Below are 25775 nucleotides of genomic sequence, written 5' to 3'. Positions count from 1 at the left end.
CCTAAATTCCAGTACATGTTGTATCTTCTTGAAATATGTAGTAGGCATCCTGACTATATTCTATCAAGTATGTGTTGAGCACCTACTATGTGTCAGGTTCTCTTTTAGAAATTACAAACATAAGGTGCTACCTCTGTTTTTCAGTTGCTCACATTCCAGTGCAAGAGTTCTTAACGTTAAACTCCCTGAAAAATACATGAATTTTTACATGTATATGGGCCTTTTCATCTTTTTTTAAGGACTGGGGGGAGAAGGAAAGGTCCATAGCCCTTTATCAGATTCTCGGGGGCGGGGGTCCCTTTATTTAAGAACCACTGGTCTACTAGTAGAGAAAGACCCATAAACTAATAACTGTAATGCGGTGTAATTACTGTCATCACAGAGCAAGATAAAGGAGGAAGAAATTTACCGTGAAGAATAGGTTCACTAATTTAGTATACATTTATTTATTGAGGAACTTTGTAGCCTCCATTCTAGGTAATTTACACATTATTTGAAATCTTCCAACATCCTTTTTATGTATATATTAATACTCATGATTTATAGACTAGGATACATAAGTGAGGAAAAGTTAATTAACTTGCCCAGAACCACATAGGAGTAGTTTCAAATACGGGTCTGTCTGATTCCAAAATCTACTACTTTTCATTAAACCACACTGGGGAGCCACAGAAGGACTCTTTGTAAACAGGAGTGTGTAAGATTATGTTTGTACCTTTACGCTTAGCAATGATGGAAATAGGTCTTTAAAATGACTTTTATGTTTAACTATGTTTTTATTTCTATTGAAAGAACCTTTTGGATTGTTGTTATTGGACCGAAAAAATGACATCTATTATCAAATTAACTACCCTTTCTGGGGTCCAGGAAGAGTCTGCTCTTTGCTATCTTCTCCAAGTCGATGAGTTTAGATTTTTATTGGACTGTGGCTGGGATGAGCACTTTTCTATGGATATTATAGATTCCCTGAGGAAGTAAGTTGCTGTTAATATTTCCACACTTTTAGTAAATCAACTTCTCTTTTTTACACTGTTATACCATTTTGATGTTACATAGTATTTGCTTTTTTGCTCTAATTTAGTTGATAGTAAAATATTTAGTTTTACTTATGCTGAAGAGCCAAATACTGACTGTTTTTATTTGTGTAGTTTTGATTGACCCAAGCTGTGTTTATTGAAATTCAGCAAAATATTAAGTTAATTGTTACTTGCTCGATGGAACTCAGTAGAAATTTTTGCACCCTAATTTTAGAAAAAGAGTAAGATTAAGTTTATAAGAATTTGAAGAGAGGAAAAACCTTCCTTGTAAAAGTTCTTCAGTCAGATCACATTAGCTTATTTTCTATTATCTTTTGATGCAATTCCTGTTGTCTTTTGATTCAATTTGAGAACTGATACTTAGAATAAAGACCGTGAGATACAAAAGGATACTAATCCATCAAAGAAGAATTTAGTTACGTTAGCAGTATTGTACTAATTATGGAAGGAAGCAGGACTTAAACATTTAAAACACTTAGAACTTGTAGCAAAAATTTTTTTTCTTATTTTTTTGTTGATGAGAACATATTATTCATTGACTAATTGAAGTTTTACTATCATGAATATACTGTCAGTCACCATGCTAAAAAGCTGAGACAAAAATCCATAATAAATATGTGGCCTCTTAAATATCCTTTCCTTAACAATTTCTTAAATTCTAAGCTGAGTTCTTGAACTTAAATTAATAGTATACAAGATAGCCACTTGAAATCAGCTTATGTGTGGTGTCTACTGTTTCCCTTTCTTTTTCCTTTTTTTAAAAAAATGTGTCTAGACACTATATATTTATGTGCAACTTATACCATAGTTTTGATCTCTATGTAGGACAGGGGTAGTAATAATTGAAATTCATAGGTAACATAATTTTAGCTCTTAGTTTTTTTCTTTTACCCCAGCATAGTCTTCGATTCAGAGTACTGAGAGGAATCAGAACTGGCAAATTAATTTTGAGTATCCTGCCTTTACCCTTGGGAACAAGACTGAGAAATAGTCATTTTGATTGTGTTCTAGGCATGTTCACCAGATTGATGCAGTACTGTTGTCTCACCCCGATCCTCTCCATCTTGGCGCCCTTCCGTATGCTGTCGGAAAGTTGGGTCTGAACTGTGCTATCTATGCAACCATTCCTGTTTATAAAATGGGGCAGATGTTCATGTATGATCTTTATCAGGTAATTTAAGCAATTAAAAAAAATTTTTAACACTCCTGCAGTGAGCATTTTTAACCTTTTATTTGTGTTGTTCTTTTAGTCCCGACACAATACAGAAGATTTTACACTCTTTACACTAGATGATGTGGATGCAGCCTTTGATAAAATACAGCAGTTAAAATTCTCTCAGATTGTGAATTTGAAAGGTAAAACCTGTTTCCAGTAGCAAATAATTGGACTAATGGGGTTTAAACTACTGAAAAGTACAAGGGGAATTTGTCATAAAAATTATAGGCACTATTGTCTGAAGAATAAAAAATTAGCATTTTTTCATAGGGAACTATGAAATTCCCCAAAGTCATTTGAATTTTAAAATATTCCAGACTATATTCTAACAAAATGTAACAGCTCAAGCCTTTTCACATTTAATTTGGGAAACACTTATTTAGTGTTTACTGTATATAGTGCACAAAGGTAAATGTGGCCAGATTCTCTCCCTAAGAGCTCATAGTTAGGTTGAGGACAGTAGATCAGATGTAGGTTGAGTAGCTCAGATGACTAAATGTAGTGATTGAAGTCAATGAAGTGCTATGGCAGCACAGAGTAGAACATGCCTGAATTCTAGAATTGAACATTAAAAGAAAATTGTCATTTAATTAGGTCAGGAAGTCATATATTAAGTATACATTTTTCATCTATAGAGAGAATTATATTAAAACATTCTCATAAATTTGAACCCATAAATATGAAAAAATGGCACAAAATGGACTCTGAAGATTAGCCAGGAAGTAACAATGGTCTTAACAGTTTTGCTTGTACTTGTTTTCTGTACGATAATTCTTTACCATAGTGAGATAAGAATTGTCAGTTTAGAGGTTAGCGAAGATGGAAACACTTGATAATTATGTGCACAATAGAAATATTAAAATTTATTAGTTCATGCTAAGTTATTAATTAGTAATGGCAATCTCTAGCCTTCTATTTATCAGCACAAATAAATCGGCAAGAATATATAATAAAATGACAAGAGTGCCTGCCTAAAGGTATGGGGTAGCTGGGGGACAGGCGGGTGAGACTTGCATTTCACTGTATGCCTTTTTACTTTTGAATTTTGTATCATTGCATATGTTACCTATTTAAAAATAGCTAAAAATAAGTAACCTTTCTTTAGAGTTGTAAAAAGAAATCTGAGTACTGTCATTATCTTGTTGACATAGGTAAAGGACATGGCTTGTCTATCACACCTCTACCAGCTGGTCATATGATAGGTGGAACAATATGGAAGATAGTCAAAGATGGAGAAGAAGAAATTGTTTATGCAGTTGACTTCAACCACAAGAGGGAGATGTAGGTATATCAAGACAAAAGCTAATGGAAATGCAATTCGTATTATTTCATTCTTTGGAGGGAAAATTAGAAACAAAGTTATTTTTTAAACTAGAAATCTAGAGCAATTTAAAAACATCAAACAGTGAATGTTTTCAGAGTTATTTGCATTGTAAGGGAAAAAGTTTGATATGAGATAAAAGACATTGTTTTGAAATTTACATGCAAATATCCACTTATAAAACAGATTTCTCTCTGGAGATGTTGCAAAGGAGATTAATTTTTGTACAACAAATTATATTTTATATGTTCTTGACCTATTTAGAGGAACTTTGCAGGTGGGGTTTTTTTGTTTTTTCTGTTTTTGATAAAGTCATTAATACCATCTAATATAACTATATTTAAAGTCAGACTCCCTTTAAAAGGGGACACAGTAGTTTAATTTTAAAACTTCATTTTGTACTTATAGCATTTCTATAAAATTGTTTTGGCTTCTTTTGTAATTTCTGTACATCAAGTACATAGCTATTCTATATTAGATTACAGTATCCTCAAGATCTTTTGTATCTTATTAAGAAATATTTAAGACTAATAAGTTGAATTTTAGGCTCTTGTAATCACAGGTTAATGAGGAAAGATGGGTATTTGAGTAAATGGTATTCAAACATTTTGGGAAAAAACTTGGTTTGTGTTTTTTTTTTTTTTTACCACATAATGAAATAAATTTCAGTTGGATTAGAATTAAATAGAAAATGAAACAGTATTGGTGAGTCTGATCTCTTGATTTGGAAAAGACTTTGTAAGCAGAGAGGCAATGGACCAAGTTGCAAAGGAAGACTGCTAGATTTGATTACATACAGGTTTAAAATGTCTGAAACAAACTAAATTAAAGACCTATAAACGAGGGAAAATATTTACATCAAGTTGAGCAAAGACTTATTTATAAGACCAGGTATTAATCAATCAAAAAGATACCAGTTGCAAAATGGACAAAAGTTATAAAGTCAAAAAAGAGAAAATTTAAATGATAATGATTTTTTAAATTAAATACTGTTAAAATTGTTTTTAAATGGTAGTATTCTTCTTGGAAATATTTAGTGAGTTGGTCATTCTTTCTGGTTGAACCTTTCTGGAAAAGGGAGAGCTTTCTGAAAAAGGTTAAACCTTTCTGGAAAGCCATTTAGCAATATCATATATTCTAGTAAATACATTTCTAGGAATGTGTCCTAAAGAAACAACTAGAAATGCAATTGAAGCTTTTTGCAAAAGTTTTCTTTGACAGATTATTTATAATGGCAAAAAAAAAAGTAACCTAAATATCAATAAAGGGAAATGACCAAATAAATATTGTACAAACACAACAGAAAGCTTTTATAATTGTTAAAAATCAGATTTAGAAAATGATTTTAATGTCATGGGAGAAAAGTAGGATATAGAACTGAGTATATAATCATATACATGGGATATCACCTTTGTAAAACACACATACCTATATACGCATAGAAAAATTTATGTACTTAGAAGATATACCCCAAAATATTATATCGATTATCTTTTTTTTTTTTTTTTTTTTTTTTTTGCTGTACGCGGGCCTCGCACTGTTGTGGCCTCTCCCGTTGCGGAGCACAGGCTCCGGACGCACAGGCTCAGCGGCCATGGCTCATGGGCCCAGCCGCTCTGCGGCATGTGGGATCTTCCTGGACCGGGGCATGAACCCGTGTCCCCTGCATCGGCAGGCGGACTCTCAACCACTGTGCCACCAGGGAAGCCCTCGATTATCTTTTGAGTGATGGTACTCTGGAAGAGCTTAATTTTCCTTTTTTGAATTTACCAGATTTTCTTATCAAGGAACATGTATACTTTTATAGTTAGAAAAGGAAAAAACCTTATAAAAGAAGTTATTTTTTAGGTAAGAAAAGCTATTGTTTATTTGAAAGGATATAAAGTATTCCTCTTCTTCAACTTCGTTATAGCCACTTAAATGGATGTTCCCTGGAAATGCTAAGCAGACCCTCTCTACTTATCACAGATTCATTTAATGCTACGTATGTGCAGCCGAGGAGAAAACAAAGAGATGAGCAACTTCTGAGTATGTATTGCATACTGTCCTTTGTACAGAGCTGTGGAAGTACATGGTAGTATGAATTACTGTTTATTCTGTTCTGTTTGACATTTTTCTTGTCATATGAGATTGGCTAACTCTAGTATTTTTGAAAAAATATTATGTGACCATATCAATATTTTTACAAAAAGATGCTTTAATTGGTTTGAATTTAACTTCTGTGGGATAGGTATAAAGATTGGTTTCTTCCTGCCATTCAGCACATAGCTAGCTCTCACTGGTATATGTCTAGGGAACATCAAAATATATAAAGATCTCGTATAAATCTACTAGAAAAACATTTACACTCGAAAAGAAAAATGAACAAAGGAGGTAAATGAGGGTGCAAATAGTCTGCTAATTTTGGTGTTTGGGTGTTTTATGCTCTAATCTAGTAGTCTTGATTCTAAAGAGATGTATCTCGGCCATCCCTGGTTGCTTCTGCTTTGGCTTGAGCCCTATTACCTTACATTCTTTTTTTGTAAGCTGCATGGGAATTCAACAGGGAAAATTGGATTCCACTTTCAACATGTTTGATACCACTGCCTTCATTTTTCTACTTAAAAAGTATGACTTATATACTGTGTTACTCTAACTTTTAAGAAGTTTTCAATTCTTGGTATTTTTTTGTTGTTTGTTTTTGCTAGAGTTTGATTTGACTAAATATTTCCAAGCAGACGTTCATCTAGAAAGTCTTTTATTGGAAGAGGGAATATTATTTATCTTTTATTCTACAGGCATACATACATACAAAACATGTATGTATTAATCTAAACTATAAATGTGTGTGTATAAATTTGGGAATTATGTTTTATAATGAAGTTCATTGAGGTAGGCAGATAAGACCAGAGTGAGCTGGAAACCCAAGGCTGATTGCATTTGCCCTATTCACCCAATTTTCCCAGTATACTATACAAATGTCATTTTCTATGTATACTGTGGGGGAAAGGGTTGGAAACCACCGATTTATAATTTTTCAATGGAAAAAAAAATTGAGAGTTAATGGCATTCTTATAAATTATAGTCTTCATAGTAAAAACATGGAGATAAAGTTATCTTCAATTTTATAGCAAAGTATTGTTATGTTCTATAAGGATTTTACGTTCTTGTTTTGTAGCAAATGTCCTGGAAACACTTCGAGGTGATGGAAATGTGTTAATAGCAGTGGACACTGCTGGCAGGGTTTTGGAACTTGCTCAACTCCTTGATCAAATTTGGAGAACTAAAGATGCAGGATTGGGTGTTTACTCATTGGCACTCCTAAATAATGTCAGTTATAATGTGGTGGAGTTTTCTAAGTCCCAGGTTTGTTTTCATGTTATCATTTGTAATAAAGATGTTTGCTGCAGAGATTGGGCTTATGGAAAACAATGTGTTAATTGCCCTTTGGATTTTCTTTTTCTCTTGGGGTTGATGATAATAATGTTGGTAATGATGATGATGATGATAAAAACTAAAAATCAACCACTTACTGTTCTGTACACTTTGTGTATTATTTTCATTTAATCCTTATATATCCTATGAAGTAGGTTCTGTTTTTGTCCCCATTTTACAGACTGGGCACCTTGGTTCTCTAATGCTTAGTATCACAATCTGTAAAATGACGGCAAAAGTAGAAACTACTTCATAGGATATAATTATTAGAATCTGTTTTTCTCTTCCTTTTGGATAAGCGCTTTCTCTTGAAGTAGCAATGTCTGGGGTAAGATATTCATTTAGAACTTATATACCACCTTCTGAATAAGATTTAAGGTGACTTATAACTGAAACATAATGCAAAATGAGATTTCTAGGGATGAATTTCTGGGAAGATCTGATGGGGAATAGAAACAGACAAGCTGCTTATTAACATGGTACAAATATAAGCAGCCATTGGTGGAAAAAAGACTAAACAAGATGGAATTTGAACTCCTTGACTATTGTAGGATACATTGAGGTTTTAATACAGTATTTTCTAATTATTGTCACCTTTTCCCCCCATATTAGGTAGAATGGATGAGTGATAAATTGATGAGATGTTTCGAAGACAAAAGAAATAATCCATTTCAGTTTCGTCATCTCTCTCTATGTCATGGTCTTTCTGACTTGGCTCGAGTACCTAGCCCTAAAGTGGTACTTGCCAGCCAGCCCGACCTAGAATGTGGATTTTCAAGGGATCTCTTTATTCAGTGGTGCCAGGACCCTAAAAACTCGATCATTCTAACTTACAGAACTACTCCTGGGACTTTAGCACGTTTCCTAATTGATAATCCTTCTGAAAAAATTACAGAAATAGAGGTAAGTGCTTGTATCTGAACTTTATCGTTTTTCTTTTTTGGCCGCACTGTGTGGCGTGTGAAATCTTAGTTCCCTGACCAGGGATTGAACCCATGCCCCTTGCAGTGGAAGCATGGAGTCTTAACCACTGGACTGCCATGGAAGTCCATGAACCTTATCTTAAAATTGTTTGGGGGGTACATTATACAAGATGTTTATAACAGTGACCCAAAATAAAACTTGAAGTTGTTTCAGGATTTTTATCTAACAGTAGAGAAGCTTTAATAGCACATATTTCAGAGCTCCTTAATTGGAAACTCTCAGTATTGAACCCTTCCATGGTACCCTCTGGAACCATACCCAGAGAGTATGCATATATGCTGTATTCTTATTTGCTCTTTGAAAAATTCCTTTCACATCCTTCCTGTAATTGAAATCTGGCTATTTCCTAATGATTTCTTTTTCCTGTAGCCTTCTCTTTCATGCTTCGTGTACTTTGGGCGGGGTAGGTATCCTTGTTCTGTGTTGCAGCTTTCAAGCCATTTCTCTTCCCTCTGTAGTTCATGCTATCAGACTTGAAAATACACTGACCCCTCCTTGTTTCAGACACTGATCTCTTGGTCATTTTCTGTTGTTCATCGGTGACTTTAGACCCTGGTTCACAGTCTTCCAGTCCACTCATACTCAGGACTCTATTCTTGATGACTTTAGCATCCATATGTATGATTTATCCAGTTTTTGGCCCTCTCAGTTCCTTGACACCTTATTTCTTAATGATCTTTTCCTCCACTCCACCTCAGCCATCCCTTCCCATGATCACGCTGTCCACTCCCATGCTTATACCTTTAACCTTGTTATGATCTCCAGATCTCTCAAGCATCCCACTCTGGTCTCATAGCTGACTTTCTCTAGTACTCTCATGCCAACAATTCTTTGGTCCCATTGGGACTTTCAATTCATGAACCTCACCACTTCTGCTAATCATCATTGTTCCATCTTCTGGCTGTGTTGGGTCTTCATTGCTGCGCACAGGCTTTCTCTAGTTGTGGTGAGCGGGGGCTGCTCTTCGTTGCGGTGAGTGGGCTTCTCATTGCGGTGGCTTCTCTCTTGCGGGGCACAGGCTCTAGGCGCGTGGACTTCAGCAGTTGTGGCGCATGGGCTCAGTAGTTGTGGCTCGCGGGCTCTAGAGCGCAGGCTTGGTAGTTGTGGCGCATGGGCATAGTTGCTCTGCGGCATGTGGGATCCTCCCAGACCAGGGCTCGAACCTGTGTCCCCTGCATTGGCAGGCGGACTCCCAGCCACTGCACCACCAGGGAAGCCTGGAAGTCTAGGGTTCTTTGCCCTCTCACCTTGTTAGGGGTATTTCTTCTGTAGTTATTCTTTTTCTCTCCATTATCTATCACCTTTCCCCTCTACTTGGTGACATCCAAAATAATTTTTACTATTCCTCCTCTACTCCCAAACTTGTTCTTCTCTGAGTCTTCCTCATGTCATGGACTAGCAGTGCTTTCCACATATTTATTCAAGCCCCAAATACAGAAATTTTAAAAATGTTCATTGAAGTGTAATATATACTGAAAAGTTTGCATATTGTAAGTGTACAGCATGATGAATTTTCCCAAATTGAACACACCTGTCTAGCTTATACCCAGATCAAGAAACAGACTATTACCAGTACCCCAGATACCCCCTTTCTGATCTTCCCTATCCTTCCAAGGGTAACCACTATCCAGGCTTCTAATGCACAGATTATTAAAATTTATTTTCAGTTCCTTACTTTTCTCTCACTACCCATATCTAATCCAGGAGCAAGTCCTATTGACTCAACCTCCAGATATATCCTAAATCCGCCTACTTTTCTCCATCTCCACTCCCAATCATCCTAGCCCATGCTAAGTGGTGTTGCTTGGACTGTGCAGTGGTTTTCTAATTGGTTTCACTGTTTTTACTTTTATACTCCCTTAATCCTTTCTTCTCATAGCGGCCAAAGACATATCTTTCCCTTTCACTCTGTCTCTGTCTCTCATTTTATTGTGGTAAAGCCACATAACATTAAATTTACCATCTGAACCATGTTTAAGGGTCCAGCACAGCAGTGTTAACTATATGAACATTGGTGTACAATAGATCTCTAGAACTTTTCATCTTGCAAAAAGTTCTGTACCCATTGAACAACTCCCAAAGGCATCTTTTAAAAATTCAGCATTTCATGTCATTCCCTTGCTTAAACCCTCAGGTGGCTTCCTTCTACTCTTTGAATAAAATTCACACTCCTTACCTGGGCTTTCAAGATCCCACTGATCTGATCTCCACCCACTTTGCTGACCATATCTCATTCCATTGTCTTTATGCTCAACACTGCTTCACTGCATCAGGGTCTCCTGCCTCTGATGTTCTTCCCAGCTTTGCACTTGGTCACTCCTTGTCATTCAAGTCTCAGTTTAAAGGTCACCTCCTCAGGTAGGGCTTCTCTGACTACCAGCCTACTACTCAGTTAGTTGCCAACCCATCACATTATTTTTCCTAGCTCCCATTACTATCTGATATTTTCCTTTGTTTGTTGTCTTCCTTTTCCTACTACCAGCTAGAATACAAGTTCCATGAGAAAGGGATCTTGTTTTTTTATATCCCTAGCACCCAGAACGGTGCTTGGTACATTGAAGGTCCTCAATAAATGTGTTGGTTGAATTCATGAATGACCAAATAGGTGAATAGGCAATAAGCCAGATTTCTTATCATGTTAGATAAGAGTTTACTATGTATGGTATTTTTTCATCTACATTTATCATTCTCTAGAGTCAAATCTTACTCATTTAAGAAGAGCAAAAACAGTAAATGAATAAGGATTAATGAATTGGAGTAAATTTGATTAGGAAAAAGGAATAACTTGGAGGTAATACAGTGAAGGACTAGGGAGAAAAACATCTTAGGGTTGACTATTCTAGAAATCTGTTTTTGAATATAGTCATTAACTTTAGATACCTTAAATGAAAAATAAGATGGAGAGTAAAATTTATTATAGCAACAGGCATAAACTAAATCATGAGGTAAATGTTCTGTCAAAGTTTATTTGTGGTTAAGATAGAGATCTATGTAAATTGCTGAGAGTGTGTACTACAGGAAAATAATGACACTTTTCTAAATTGAACTTATTTCTGAGTAAGCAAATGTGGGATGCCAGGTGTAACATGTAAATCACTCTTTCATCCTATATAGTAGAAACACTTGATTTTGGTTTAATTTTTTTTGTTGCTTTTTATTTTAAAATAATTTCAATGTTAACAGAAAAGTTATAAAAAATAGTATGCCCAGATTTCCCAGTTGTCAACATTTTACTGGATTTGCCTTATGACTTCTTTTTATACATATAGACACAATATTAGATATTTTTTTGAAAGTAAGCTGCAGGTATTCCATCATTACCTCTAAACACAGCAGTGTGTATTACCTAGAAACAAGGACTCTCTTGCAAAACTGTTGTATAATACATCCATTGAAATAAGGAAATAAGCACCGATATGATACTACCATTTCATCCACTGACTCCACTTGACTTTTGGTGAATGCTCCAACAATGTCCTTTATAATTATCCTTTCCTTTTTTTTTCTTTTTTTGCGGTATGCGGGCCTCTCACTGTTGTGGCCCCTCCCATTGCGGAGCACAGACTCCGGACGCTCAGGCTCAGCGGCCATGGCTCACGGGCCTAGCCGCTCCGCGGCATGTGGCGGATCTTCCCAGACCGGGCCACGAACCCGTGTCCCCTGCATCGGCAAGCAGACTCTCAAGCACTGCGCCACCAGGGAAGCCCAACCCTTTCCTTTTTTGTTCGGAATCCCAGCCAGGATTACACATTGCATTTAGTTGTCATGACTTGACATTTTTGAAGCATATATGTTCTAGATTTCTTTTTCTTTTTACATACAAATATCTATATGACTTTTTTTAAAAAAGAAATGGGACCAAATTATCCACATATTTTTGAACAGTGAAAGTAGATACAGATTTACTGTATTTAATACTTGGTATTAATAAATTTTCAACTGTTTTTGAATAAGTGAATGAATTCTTTTTAATAATTCTTTAATGATATGTTATGTATACGTACTTTGATTATTTAATCCAGTGGTTCCCAAAAGTATGGTGTAAGGACCCCTGGGGACTACCTGAGATGCTTTCATGGAGTCCACAGACTGTTTTTCATGATAATATTAAGATGTTATTTGCCTTTTACTGTGTCTACATTTATATTGACGAGTGAAAGCAATGGTGGGTAAAGTGCTGGTGCCTTAGCATAAATCAGGGCAGTGGCACCAAACTGTATTAATCACTGCATTTTTCATTACCACACACTTGTAGTTCAAAAAAGTCAGTTTCACTTAAGAATGTCCTTGATGAAGCAGTAAAAGTTACTAACTTAATTAAATCCTTTTAGTAAAAAGGTTTTTTTTAATAATCTGAGTGCCAAGATGTGAAATATACAAAAGCACTTGTGTTGCATACTGAAATATGATGTTTGTCCTGAAGAAAACCACTTGTGTAATTGTTTGAGTTGTTGAGTTAAACTAGCCACTTTTTTTTCCCTGAAACACTGGTTTTACTTGAAGTAATGACATAGTTATTCAGACTTGGCTATTTGGCAAATATTTTCCCAAAAATAAATAATTGCGCTTGTGGATCTAAGGAAAACAATTGACAGCATTTCTTGCCTCAATCTGATAAAATTGAAACTTTCAAGTGAAAATTAGAATTTTGGAAAACTTACGCCCGTCACTGTGAGACTGATAACTTAAAAGACATTTCTGATGAGATTGGTGGTGATATTTGCAAATGTGATTTTTAAAAATATTGTCAATATTTGTAAGATCTGTGTAACTTAGTGAACTAGTATTTTCCAAATAACTACTGCATGAAGTTGCAAAATAATGTACAAATAAAAGATGCAGTCAAAGTGTAAGATAAATCAGTAAATTTTAGTAACAGAGTATAAAAGTTATCGGTATGGTTACAGATTCCACATTACAACTAACCTTTAAGAAACTACCACTTTCTGAGTTTTAATGTAATATGAAAGAAGAATATTCATGAAAAGGCTATTTAAAAATTTTTTCCAACTATTCATCTGTGTGAGGCTGGATTTTCTTCATATACTTTAACCAAAACAATATATTGCAAGAGATTGAATGCAGAAGCAGATGTGAGAATCCAGCTGTCTTCTATTGAGCTAGATATTAAAGAGACTTGCAGAAATGTAAAATAATGCCATACATCTTACTAATTTTTTTTGCTTTGGAAACTATAATTATCTTTTGTAAAAAATGATGTTAATGTTAACATGTAATGAATGGTTTTATTACTTTTTAATGAACAGATAAATATTTTTTAAATCTCTCAGTTTTAATTTCTGATATGGTAAATATTAATAAATATAACCCACAAAACCCAAAAATTATTTGAGGTTCTCAGAATTTTTTTTTTTTGGCTGTGTTGGGTCTTTGTTTCTGTGCAAGGGCTTTCTGTAGTTGCAGCAAGCGGGGGCCACTCTTCATGGGGGTGCACGCCTCTCACTATCGCGGCGGCCTCTCTTGTTGTGGAGCACAGACTCCAGACGCGCAGGCTCGGTAGTTGTGGCTCACGGACCTAGTTGCTCCGCGGCATGTGGGATCTTCCCAGACCAGGGCTCGAACCCGTGTCCCCTGCATTGGCAGGCAGATTCTCAACCACTGCGCCACCAGGGAAGCCCTCAGTAATTTTTAAGAGTCTAAAAGAGATCAAAAAGTTTGGGAACTACTGATTTAATCATTCCATGTTGATGGATTTTAAAGTTATGTCCAGTTTTTTACTATTACACACATTGCTGCCATGTACTTTTTTTCTTCATGTTTGTGTGATCATTTCAGTAGGATAAATTCCTAGAAGTAGAAATGCTGTGTTAAACGACAAGCACATTTTTAGTTTTAGATGTTGGCAAACTGCCTTCTAACATAGTTGCACTAATTTTCCCAGAGCAGATGAAAGTACCCTTTCCCCATTAGTAATTAGCATTGCCAATTTCATAAATTAAAAGATGGTGTTACATTTAAATTTTTTTCAAAAATCATTAGTAAAGTTATATATCTTTTTTGGCTATTGTTTATTTTTCTTATTTTATAAATTGCTTGTATATCATTTTGTCCTTTTTTGATCTTTTTCTTAACTGATTTGGAAGAGCTCTTAGGACAGAGTGGCTTCTGATAGTCAAATAATGCTGCAAATAATTTTCTCAGTTTCTTTAAATTTCATGAGATTTAAAATGTGAGAATATTTTTTTCCCTGTCACCATATTTATTCACGTTTTCTTTTGGGTTTTATGTCATGTGTAGGTCTCACCTACACCAAATTATAAAAATACTTCTCTGTATTTTCTTTGCCTGATTGGTGATTTTTAGCCAGTTTGATTTAAATTAAACCCATCCTGGAAATGTGACAGCTCAGTTTTAGTCCTAATCTAAATAGGATTTGTAATTGCACATAATGGAAACTTAAATAATTTCAGAGGAAAATTTAGTTTAAAGATGATGAATCAATTTAGAGATGTGATGTATCTCACACCCCACTGCCTTAACCCCCTAATATTGATATTTCCTTTCATCTGCTATTTTTCTGTAGTTGAGGAAACGTGTGAAACTTGAAGGGAAAGAACTTGAAGAATACTTGGAAAAAGAGAAACTAAAGAAAGAAGCTGCTAAAAAACTTGAACAGTCAAAAGAGTAAGTTGTTTTCAGACAGATTAGAAGTTTATCTAAGTAATTTGATAACTTATTTCTGGACAAAAACGTTTAATTGAAAATATTTAAATTTTCTTTTGACTTTATTACTTTTATTACATCTTTCCAGTGGTGCTAGAATACTAAATCCTTTCAGTGCTAACGTTAATTTACTAACTGGCTGTTAATGCTCTATGTCACGAAATATCAATCCAGTAATATTATCATTATCATTGAATTAATAGTGAATGTTAATTCATTAATAATTTTATAAATATTAATTAAAAGTCTTTTGGGGACTTTATGACCTTTATCTTTTCCCAAACTCCCTTAGGGCAGACATAGATTCCAGTGATGAGAGTGACGTTGAGGAAGATATTGACCAGCCATCAGCTCATAAGACTAAGCATGACCTGATGATGAAAGGTGAAGGTAGTCGTAAAGGAAGTTTCTTCAAACAGGCTAAAAAGTCTTATCCTATGTTTCCTGCCCCAGAAGAAAGAATTAAATGGGATGAATATGGAGAAATTATCAAGTATGTGAGCAAAACAAGTTTTTCTTTCTTACAGATTGGAGGTAGTAACTGTATTGTCATTCTAGCTCAAAGAATTTGGTCTTTCTGGTCATCATGTACTTAGTTTCTGAGTATCTCAGCTTGTAGTTTGAAATATAAAAATAGAAAGGTTGAGGAACATATAGAGAGTTAATAATAAAGGAAAACTGGTAGTTTTATTACTTAGGTATGTGAAATGTTTAAAATGATGATCAGGACTCTTTCATGCCCTCCCCACTTAAAAAGAGGTAAGGGATGTGCATTGGAGAAAAACATGATAGGAAGAACTTTTGATGGCTAAGGTTATGTTAAGTTTGGGAAATGGGTTATGTCTCAAGTAGTGTTGCACACATGTTTTAGTTACAAGAAGAATAGGAGATAGTGTGAGTGGAACCATAGAAAATCTACCAAATCTATACCCACTATTAGAAAAACAACTGAAATCACACATTCTAATCACAGATTTGAAAACACTACTATCCTGAATAAAGATCAGTAAATGTCAACTGCCTTTTAGCATAATGCACGCTGTCTTTCACAATTTGGTTTCTCCCTACTTTTCTATTATATTTCTCTATATTTCTCTTACAGCAGTGTGTGTTCTCCACTCTGGTGGTTCCAGCCTTCTCTCAGTTTCCCCCTGCTCAGCTTTTTCATGTCATGCCTTTACCCATGTTCTTCCTTCAGCTTGGTTCTACCTTCCCATCCCAAGCTTTCAGGCTGCTGAATCTGGCCTCACAAACCACTGGAAAACTTTCCTGTCTCTCCCTTGCCACCGCAACACAGTTAGTTCCCTCTCTTTTACTTTCTTTGTAAATATCTTGAGCCTATGGTCTTAGGTCATCCTTGAATTTAATTAGGAAAATTCTACTGTTTACTTGGCCCTCTAAAATAGTAGGGAGAAAAACTAACAATCTAAACCGTATTGGTGAGTTTGCTTACCATTTCACTTAATTAATGGCCAGTCTGTTTATCATATGGACAGTGCTCTTTAGCTTCAATTTTCTTATCTGAAATATGGGGGTAAGAATACAACGAGGTTATGCTTTTGAAGGCACTTAGCATAGAACCTGACTCATAGTAAACGCACTTTAAGTGGTTGCTACTACAGTTGTTATGTGGATTACAGTTGGAGATGTTGGGCTCCTGCAGCAATCTAGATGTTGGGTGACAGAGGCCTGGATTCTCAGGAGTGTGAGGGCATGATAAATATAGAGATTAGAGAGAACATTAAAAAAAGTTTGCTTTTTAATTTTAATGTAGAACTCTCTCTGATATTGGAAAATAGTTGTGCTAGTAGTTTGTTGAAATAAAGATGAAAGCTCTTGAGGGAGCTAATGATTTTGTATCTCAGGTTTCTCTGTAATGTGCAAAAATGGAGAGTCATCTGCTTTCATCGGGCAGGGAAGGAATAATGTGGGTGTCTTAAGGAAACCAAAGGAGATCTGAGATTTATAAGGACTGGAAATTGACAAGAGAAACCACAGAAATTGAGAAAAAGAATTACTGAAACAAATGCAGGGCCGGGTTGCAAGAATACTTACGATAGCCACTAAGGTCTTCTAATGACGTGTGTAGGTAGGGCCTTTTCACTCACCCACATGGTGTGTTTTAAAGTGTACTACTCCTTGATGGTCATGAAGAACGTAATACATGCAGTCATCTGATAATTGATATTGTGAAGTTGCACTGACTTTGGATCAAATGTGTATTTGAATCTTGATATATGTGAGGAGTCTAAAAATTATGCCATCTACTAATTAGTTGTATGTATTAAATAATATTGGCTTGCTTGTTACTGCTTCTAATTAGAGACTTTTTATTTAGACCAGAGGATTTCTTAGTGCCAGAACTTCAAGCTACTGAAGAAGAAAAAAGCAAATTAGAGTCTGGCCTGACAAATGGAGATGAACCCATGGATCAGGATTTATCTGATGTTCCTACTAAGTGTATTTCTACAACAGAATCTATAGAAATAAAGTAAGTGCTCTTGTTGCATTTTGAGCATAGATTAGGAGGTAAAATTTCAAGCGCTTGAGTCACATAATTTACATTGTTTCAAAAGTGAGATTTCTGAATATCCTCTAGTAAGTTTGTGCTTTTAAAATGTAATTTTTTTCTTCTTGTGAAGTATGGTGTTTTTTTTCCCTTCATTAATGATATTTGAATGCCAAAATGAATTGGTGGTGAGGAGGGGGTTAAACTTTAAATTGTACATGTATGTGAAAAAACATTCTTTCTGGTCTTTCTAGTAAGTCTAGTAGCAGGTGAGCTTATATAATTTCAAGTTTAATTTTTCTAAACTCTTGTTTAATAAAATAAACTCCTTGACTCAAACATCTCTGCGAGTGCATTAACATCTTAAAAATACCACTGTGTCTTAAAAATAACCACTGTGCCTTAAAAAATTGTGAACCTTTTTTTCTCTGTTTAGTGCAGTTAACACCAGTAAATGATCATTTTGGAATATAATTTTTAAAGTTATCAGAGAGCAAAGTGGCTTTTTGTCTAGTGGTATCATCTAGTGTACATTCTTGGGTATGGCTAAGAGCTCAAAAATACATATTAACAATGTAACACGTGTATTCCTCAAATCCTCATTCTACATATTGATACATTTCTTTCCTGATGATAAAAGCCATTAAAAACCTAATTTTAGAATTAACTTACCAGAAAAGTAAGCTTGAATAATCATGTAATTACAGAGCCAGGGTTACTTACATAGACTATGAAGGACGCTCTGATGGGGATTCCATTAAAAAAATCATCAATCAGATGAAACCACGACAGTTGATCATTGTCCATGGACCACCAGAGGCCAGTCAGGATCTTGCAGAGTGCTGCCGTGGGTTTGGTGGGAAAGATATTAAAGTGTACATGCCAAAGCTACATGAAACAGTCGATGCCACTAGTGAAACTCATATCTACCAGGTAAGTATGCTGGCATTTGAGCCACATAGAAATAAGTACTTTTTGTTGCAGATTAGGACAGATAGATTAGGAATACAGTGGTGAGTGAAACAAATGTGGTCCCTTGTCCTAGCAGATTTTATAGTCTGTGGGGCTTGTAACAAGGAAATAGCATTTATCATACTGTTATACCTCTGATAGAGGAAGTACAGGATGCTATGAGTGTATAAAGAGGGAGATTCCAACCCAAATTTGGGAGGTTTAGAAACAGTTTCCCAGAGGAAGGGATAACTAGGCTGAATCCCGACGGCTATTTAGATGGGTTGTCAGGGTGGCATATAGAGTGGTAAAGAGAGGGAGAAAAAGTGTTCCAGGCAGAGGGAACAACATTTGTGAAAGTATAGAGGTGAGGGGAATGGGGAGTGTTTAGGAATTCAGAAGTTTTCTAAAAATTCACAGATGTTAAGGTTCTATTCCCAATTGAAAAAAATGGAGACAGGTATAGAAAACAGGAATGGCACAGAGGAAGGCTTGATTAACTCATATCTGGTAGTGGGAGATGGTATCAGGTAAGGCAAGAGTGGTGTCTATATTTGTTTGGAAAAAATGGATTGGAATTCACCAGGCAGCAGCGTCATTCTGGGCAGAACAAGAGGAAGCAGCGTTCCAGGAATATGGAGGTGTGAAACTGCGTGGTATATTGAGGAAACCCTAAGCCATTCAGTACTCCTGAAGTAGTATCAGGTCCTAGGGGATGAGACTGATCAGTGGTTCTCCACCCCGGCTACACATCTGGAGAGCTCTGGGGGAGTCAAGGGGCTCAATGTTCTGGCCTTAGTCTCACCAGTTATATTAGAATCACTGGAGGTGGGACTCTGGCATTAATGTTAAAAAAAAAAAAAATTCCCGTGTGGTCCCAATGTACAGTCAAGGTTAAGAACCTTAAGAAAGTAGACAGGGGCCCTATGATTTTACAGGCCATTAGGTCATTACCAGTTACAGTGAAGATCAGATGAATGAAAGACTTTCAAATTTTAATACACAGTACTAGAGTTAGAAAATAATAATAGATCATATTTAATTGTTAAGTTATTCTCTTTGGGCATTGTTTCTCTCCCTCCCCTTTGCATCATATCTAGGTGAGATTAAAAGATTCACTTGTCAGCTCCCTTCAGTTTTGTAAGGCAAAAGATGCTGAATTAGCTTGGATAGATGGTGTCTTAGACATGAGAGTTTCCAAAGTGGACACAGGAGTTATTTTAGAAGAAGGAGAACTAAAGGATGACGGAGAAGACTCAGAAATGCAAGTGGATGCTCCTTCAGATTCTAGCGTTATAGCACAGCAGAAGGCCATGAAAAGTCTGTTTGGAGATGATGAGAAAGAAACAGGTGAAGAAAGTGAGATCATTCCTACTTTGGAACCCTTACCACCTCATGAGGTAAAAAGCATGTGCTGCTTCTCTCTCTCCTTTAATTTGTCATCCTTTGAATGTTTTTTTAAAGGTTTTTAACCATTTAAAATATGTCATATATAGGCTCATTTTGGAGTTTAAAAAAAATTACTCAAGATATGTCTCAGTGTGCGTGCGTATGTCCTCTATGGCTAGAGAATGATAACGATAGTAAGGAAACCTGTAGCAGATCTTCTTATAAGATACATAATTGTTTCATGATTTGTTTTTCAGTATGGATTTTTAAATATTAAGTTTGATGATTGTGAGGGTCATCTACCTGCTTCCAGTCAGGAGATTTATAATTTTCTAAGAATGTCATACTCTTGTACTCCATTTTTGTGTGTTATTGATTCAACTTAACCACTTTTGGTTTTGATGCAGTTAGAAATCAGTTATTTCCTATAGGAATAGTTTTAGTCTAGTATTTTATTTACGTGTTCTCAAGAGATAGCTAGTTAACTGGCAGAGCTTCCAGGTAATTGACTTACAGCAATATTAAAACTATATTATGAGAGTCTGACACAACTGTCAAGTGATGTCTTTGGCCCTTCTATGCAGTAAAGAATGGAGAGACGGCCTCTGTCATTGGATTCCCTTCAAGTACAACAAAATTGTGGGGAGGAATTAGGAACTTTCTTCTCTGTGCTAAAGCTGGCGCGCGTCAAAGCAACTTCAGAGCGTATGTCCTCTATGGCTAGAGAATATATTCAAAGCAGCGGCATTAGGTTGAACCGCTTGCCTTTCTGATTCTAAAACCCACGCATTCACTGTGAGGGAGGAAGGAAAGTGGAAGTGAGATCAGGGGAGAGTTATCCTCTGAACTGTATACAAAGGACTGGGATCTGGAAAATGAATTTTTTTGTTCAGTTCTGCCTACTCGCACTCTAGTTGACCCCCTTAGGCAAGTGGGGGAGTGAAGAGCATAACATTATCAAACAGCGTTCTGTTATTGTGAGGCACGACTAATAAAATTGATTGTGAAACATTCAGAAAATGTGAAGGGCTTTGTAATGTAAAATAATGAGGTAAAATTCAGACTAACAACTTGGAATGTGATTTATAGTCTTGAAATGATCTGTCAAAGGAATTCAGGGGATAACAGGAAATATCTTAGAGAGCATGTGTTATTTCACTTTATTCAGTACAACTGTGTGTCTGGTGTTTTATTTGAAGTTCTTCTTTCCCCTTTAACCTTATCTAAGGTTCCTGGACATCAGTCAGTTTTTATGAATGAACCAAGACTGTCGGACTTCAAACAAGTTCTTCTAAGGGAGGGGATCCAAGCTGAATTCGTAGGAGGTGTACTCGTTTGCAACAATCAAGTAGCAGTCCGTAGAGTAAGTGTGTTTTTAAGAAGGGCTGAATTGAACAGATGTTCCTGATGTTTAGTTATTTTGAATTCTGTAATTCTTGATTGAATTAATTTTACAAACTGGAGATCAGTAATTTATAGTGAAGACATCACATTTATAGTGATGACCTTGATGGCTTTTAAAAGTGACTCTCAAAGACGTGATATATAATTTTATTGTAAATTTTTATTATTTGACTCCTGTGACATTTATGTGTCTATGTAAAATTCATGACTTGAATATTATATCCATATTCTGTGAATCACAGCAGTCCATTTCTTAATCAGTCCTAGAGCAATCTAGTTAATATATTTTGGTTATTATGTCTGCATATTAATGGATAGAAAGTCTGCTAAATAACTTATTTTTTTACTTGGTTTCTAGACGGAAACTGGACGCATTGGATTAGAAGGCTGCCTTTGTCAAGATTTTTATAGGATAAGAGACCTTTTATATGAACAGTATGCCATTGTGTAGAGGACATGATGTCAAGAAGTATTTGTTTGACCTTTCTAAGAAAAAAGGATTCTTACTCTAAGCTTTTGCATTTTCGTTTTGTAACATACAAAAAGAATCTGCCAGAAAAATTTAACATGCATTAGATTTTTTAAAATGTAAATAGAAACCATGTTGCTAATGCTGAAATGAGCATGCTACCTTTTGGCTTTCAGAGTGAGAGATCCTTACAAGTGTGCAGGCCCTGGAGTTGAAGGTGATTGGCTTCTTTTAGAGACCCCTTATTCTAGAAGGGCTTGTTACTTGAATAAAACAATGCAACTTAGCAAACCGGTTCATGGCCTTAGAGAAACATGTTTGCATGAATTCTTGCAAACTGTTTCTTACATTTTCTGGAATGAAAAATGAGAATTTATCTTAAAAAGATGCACTATAAGAAAACCCTGATGAAACAGTTTTTTGAGCCTATGTATTTAAAAAACAAAAAAAACAGAGTGTGTGCTGTAATTCTTTTGAATTCCTGTATGCAGTTTTCTTCACAGGGAGCTTACCTACTCCATGCCTACGTTTCCCAGTAATTCACTCTACTGTGAGATGGTACACATTTGGTTCAGAAACCAGTTTTTATTTCTCCCATTTCCTTTTTTATCAAGATTTTGTTGTTGTTCAGCTTGAATTATAACACCATCATTTGAATATACATAATTCAGAAAAAACTCCTTGACGTGTTCTAGTCTTAAAGGTCCTGCATACATTTTAAACACATCTTAACTATCAGCTAGGTTACTGTACTGGAGACTGTTTTGTGCTTTGCTTTTAGGGAAACAAATGTTGAACCTCATATTTTTATAAGGTAGCAGTATAATTAAAGGGTGTAAAGGTCTTCATCTCTTAGGCTTGCTTTCTCCTAAGGTTGCCCAAGCAGTGGTTGGATTTTATACACATTACTACAGAAATAATACTGAAGTTGAATAAGGCCATCCATTCTATGTTCATCTCTTTCTTGGGGCTAGCATCCCTGATACAGTATAAACCACTTGTGTTTAAGAGTAAAAACAGTATATGCTGTTCTCATTGAACTTAAAAATGAAAGTCATGTCACCCTATTGTAATCTGTGGGTGCTTTTTTAGAATGTAGCTTAATCACGACAGACCTTGATGTTTATTTCTTATTTAAACCCTACTCTTTACACTTAAGCATTTTTAGAAGGGTCAGATTTCTTGTTTAACTTATATGGAACTATGTATAATACAACCCAGTGATATCAGACAAGAATTAATATTTCACTCTATTTCAAATGCTTAGAAAGCTTTTATTGTGAGTTAAATTGCTAATGCAAAGTTTACAGCCTTCTGGTACTGAAAACCAGACACACAAAACAAGTTACAGACGATGAAGATAAAGAGTATGTTTTCTTTGCAGAGCTTTGAAAAAAAAATCACTTAAACTTTTACTACTGAATAGAGTAAGCCTAGAATCCTATTTATATTCCAGGGGAAAGAAAGTCTGCATTTGTTTCATGGCTTAAAGCATCTGGTTATACATATTACATTGCAATAGTGATATTGAAAAATTGTCTCTTGCCTAGCGTTTTTATTGTCCTATGCACAGGAATTAAATTTTAAAGTACTGCTTGAAGATGGCTGTGCTAACTAATGTCAATGCAGGAGCAATATTTTTACCTGTTTCTAGATGACAGTATTACTAAGATTTCTAAAATGAAGGCATTTGTTTAGTCTCAGTTACTTAAGAAAAATATAAATTTTAAAAAGGACTCTGAGGTAAATCATGAACTCAGAGGCACTTTCAGATCGTCATTGTGCAGAGGCAAAATAAATACAATGGACCATCAGCTGATAGCTATAATTTGGTTAAAAAGAAATTTTGTTGTAATATTTGTGGCAGTGGGATTATAAATGTCAAGTATCATTGCAAACTTTCTATATTTTCATGAACCAGTAGGTGGCCTGAAACAGAAGTGAGAAAATCAGTTTTCTAAGGAGGGCCTTTGCCTTTTTAAAAAAATTTGAGATACGATTCACATACTTTTAAAGTTCACTCTTTTAAAGTTACATTTATTATTATTTTTTAGTATATTTACAGAGTTGTGCAACCATTACCACCATCTAATTCCAGAATACTTCATCGCCCCGAAAAGAAACTCCGTACCCGTTAGCAGTCACTCCCCATTCTCGCTTCTCCTAAGCCCCAGGCAAGCATTAATCTATCTTCTGTCTCTATGAATTTACCTATTCTGGACAGTTCATAAAAATGGAATCATACAGTATGTGGCCTTTTGTGTCTGACTTCTTTCACTTAGCATAACTTTTAAGATTCATGGATGCTGTAGCATGTATCAGTATTCTTTTTATGGCTGAATAATATTCCATATGGATATACTGCATTTTGTTTATCCACTCATCGGTTGAGAGACATTTGGTTTGTTTCCACTTTTTGGCTATTATGAATAATGCTGTTATGAACATTTGTGTACAGGTTTTTTGTATGGGCACATGTTTTCGATTTGGGGAGGCATATACGTTAAGAGTAGAATTGCTGGGTCATATGGTAACTCTGTGTAACCTTTTGGGAAATTGCCAGACTGTTTTCCAAAGTGACTGCACCATTTTACATTCCTATGTCCTCGGCAGCACTGGTTACTCACCATCTTTTTTATTTTAGCCGTTTTAGTGTGTGTGAAGAGGTATCTCATTGTGGTTTCGATTTGCATTTCTCTAATGACTGATGATTTTGAGCTTCTTTTCTGTACTCATTGGCTGTTTGTATATCTTCTTCAGACAAATGTCTGTTCAGATCCTTTGCCTATTTTTAAATTGGGTCATTTATCTTTTTATTGTTGAGTTAAAGAGTTTTTTATACACTCTGGATACTAAATCCTTACCATATGTATGATTTGCAAATATTTTTTCCCATTCTGTTTGTTTTTTCACTACCTTGATAGTGTCCTTTGAAACACAAAAGTTTTTAATTTTGATGAAGTCTTAATTTATCTGTTTTATTCTCTGGTCCCTTGTGCTATTGGTGTCATATCTTAGAAACCCATTGCTTTTTTTTCCCTGAGAGCTTTATGGTTTAATATAGTTCTTACATTTAAGTCTTTGATCCATTTTGAGTTAACTTTTATGTATGATGTGAGGTAGGGGTCTGATTTCATTCTTTTGCATTTAGATATCCAGTAGCCCAGCATCATTTGTTGAAAAGACTATTTCCTCATCAAATTTTCTTGCCACCTTTGTTGAAAATCAGTTGCCCATGAGTATATGGCTTTGTTCTTGGATTCTCAATTCTATCTCACGGATGTATACATCTATCCTTATGCCAGTATTGTTTTTAATACTGTAACTATGTATTAAATTTTGAAATTGGCAAGTGTACATCCTCCACCTTTTTTCTCTTTCAAGATTGTTTAGGCTGTTCTGGTTCCCTAACATTTTCGTATGAATTTTAGAATCAGTTTATCAATTTCTGTAAAAAGGCCACTCACTTTTAATAGGAAAAAAAAAGTACTTGAAATTTAGAGCTTAAAATCTTAGAATGTTATGGCTGAGAGGGACTATAGAATTCATCTAGTTCGACACGCTTATTTTAGTATTGAATGAATGGGCCTATGGGAGGTAAGGGGTTTGCTTGAGTCAGATAGCTGGTCAGAGACAGAGTTGGAATTGGAACCTAGCCTTCATAGAGTCCGTTCATTTTATATTAAATGAATGAATCTAGAATCCTTATAGAATCCATTGATTCAATACTAAAATAAGTATGTTGAACTACATGAGTTCTGCAGTTCCTCTCAGGCATAACATTCTGAGATTTTAAGCTGTAAATTTCAACTACTTTTTTCCTTGCACTGCTGTGCTGCTTCGCTTCCTTAGTTATATTCACTTTGCTTAGGGGGAATATGTTCAGTTTATCTGCTCTCAGAACAGCATCTGGCAGCTGTTACTTAGGACAATAGCCTGCTGAGAGAGAGACTGCTTCCATTCTGTGTGATGGCCAGTGAAGGTGGGGAGGGCGGGGAGAGAAAGGGTAAATGTCACCTTCTGTACCTTTCTTTGGTTTTAAGGTTCTAGAGTTTTATCACACGGTTATTGTCCTTTAAGTATTGATGAACTCATTACCACTTAAGTCAAAGGGTGTAAATAGTGGTTAGTAATTCAGTGATTGAGAGGTTGATTGTTTGCTTGTTTGTTTGCGTGGTGGTTGTTCTCTGCCACCCCTAACCCCTTCTTTATTCAGCCATTTGATAACTACAAAGTGGATGGCTAAGTGACGATGCAGTGCGAACTAGAGAAGGAATCTTCAGATCTGCCTACCTGGGCAGGGATCAAGGAAAAGTTTTTTTCCTTCTTCTTTTGCATTTCTTTCACTCTAACCACGTGAATTGTGTTTGTGAGAAAATACCCCAAATTGTCACAGT

General features: G+C 35.5%; 1 protein-coding gene across 2 annotated transcripts in view; it reads left to right on the top strand.

The window, feature by feature from the left end:
- CPSF2 (cleavage and polyadenylation specific factor 2) overlaps positions 1 to 23627 on the top strand; it is a 30179-nt gene extending 6552 nt beyond the window's left edge. For both annotated transcript variants that reach the window (XM_060167887.1, XM_060167967.1), the window contains 14 exons: positions 793 to 974; positions 2049 to 2208; positions 2288 to 2393; positions 3405 to 3534; positions 5487 to 5602; positions 6732 to 6919; positions 7601 to 7891; positions 14517 to 14617; positions 14949 to 15149; positions 16995 to 17147; positions 17873 to 18098; positions 19217 to 19516; positions 20734 to 20868; positions 21268 to 23627. In XM_060167887.1, coding sequence (XP_060023870.1) covers positions 826 to 974; positions 2049 to 2208; positions 2288 to 2393; positions 3405 to 3534; positions 5487 to 5602; positions 6732 to 6919; positions 7601 to 7891; positions 14517 to 14617; positions 14949 to 15149; positions 16995 to 17147; positions 17873 to 18098; positions 19217 to 19516; positions 20734 to 20868; positions 21268 to 21360 — 2349 coding nt within the window. In that variant the 5' untranslated portion in view covers positions 793 to 825 and the 3' untranslated portion in view covers positions 21361 to 23627. The remainder of the gene's footprint in view (positions 1 to 792; positions 975 to 2048; positions 2209 to 2287; positions 2394 to 3404; positions 3535 to 5486; positions 5603 to 6731; positions 6920 to 7600; positions 7892 to 14516; positions 14618 to 14948; positions 15150 to 16994; positions 17148 to 17872; positions 18099 to 19216; positions 19517 to 20733; positions 20869 to 21267) is intronic.
- Positions 23628 to 25775: the final 2148 nt, after the last annotated feature.

This window comes from Lagenorhynchus albirostris, chromosome 1 (assembly GCF_949774975.1).
Source record: "Lagenorhynchus albirostris chromosome 1, mLagAlb1.1, whole genome shotgun sequence".
Lineage (NCBI taxonomy): Eukaryota > Metazoa > Chordata > Mammalia > Artiodactyla > Delphinidae > Lagenorhynchus > Lagenorhynchus albirostris.
Note: the sequence above shows the minus strand (reverse complement) of the source record. Positions and strands in the feature narration are given on the sequence as shown.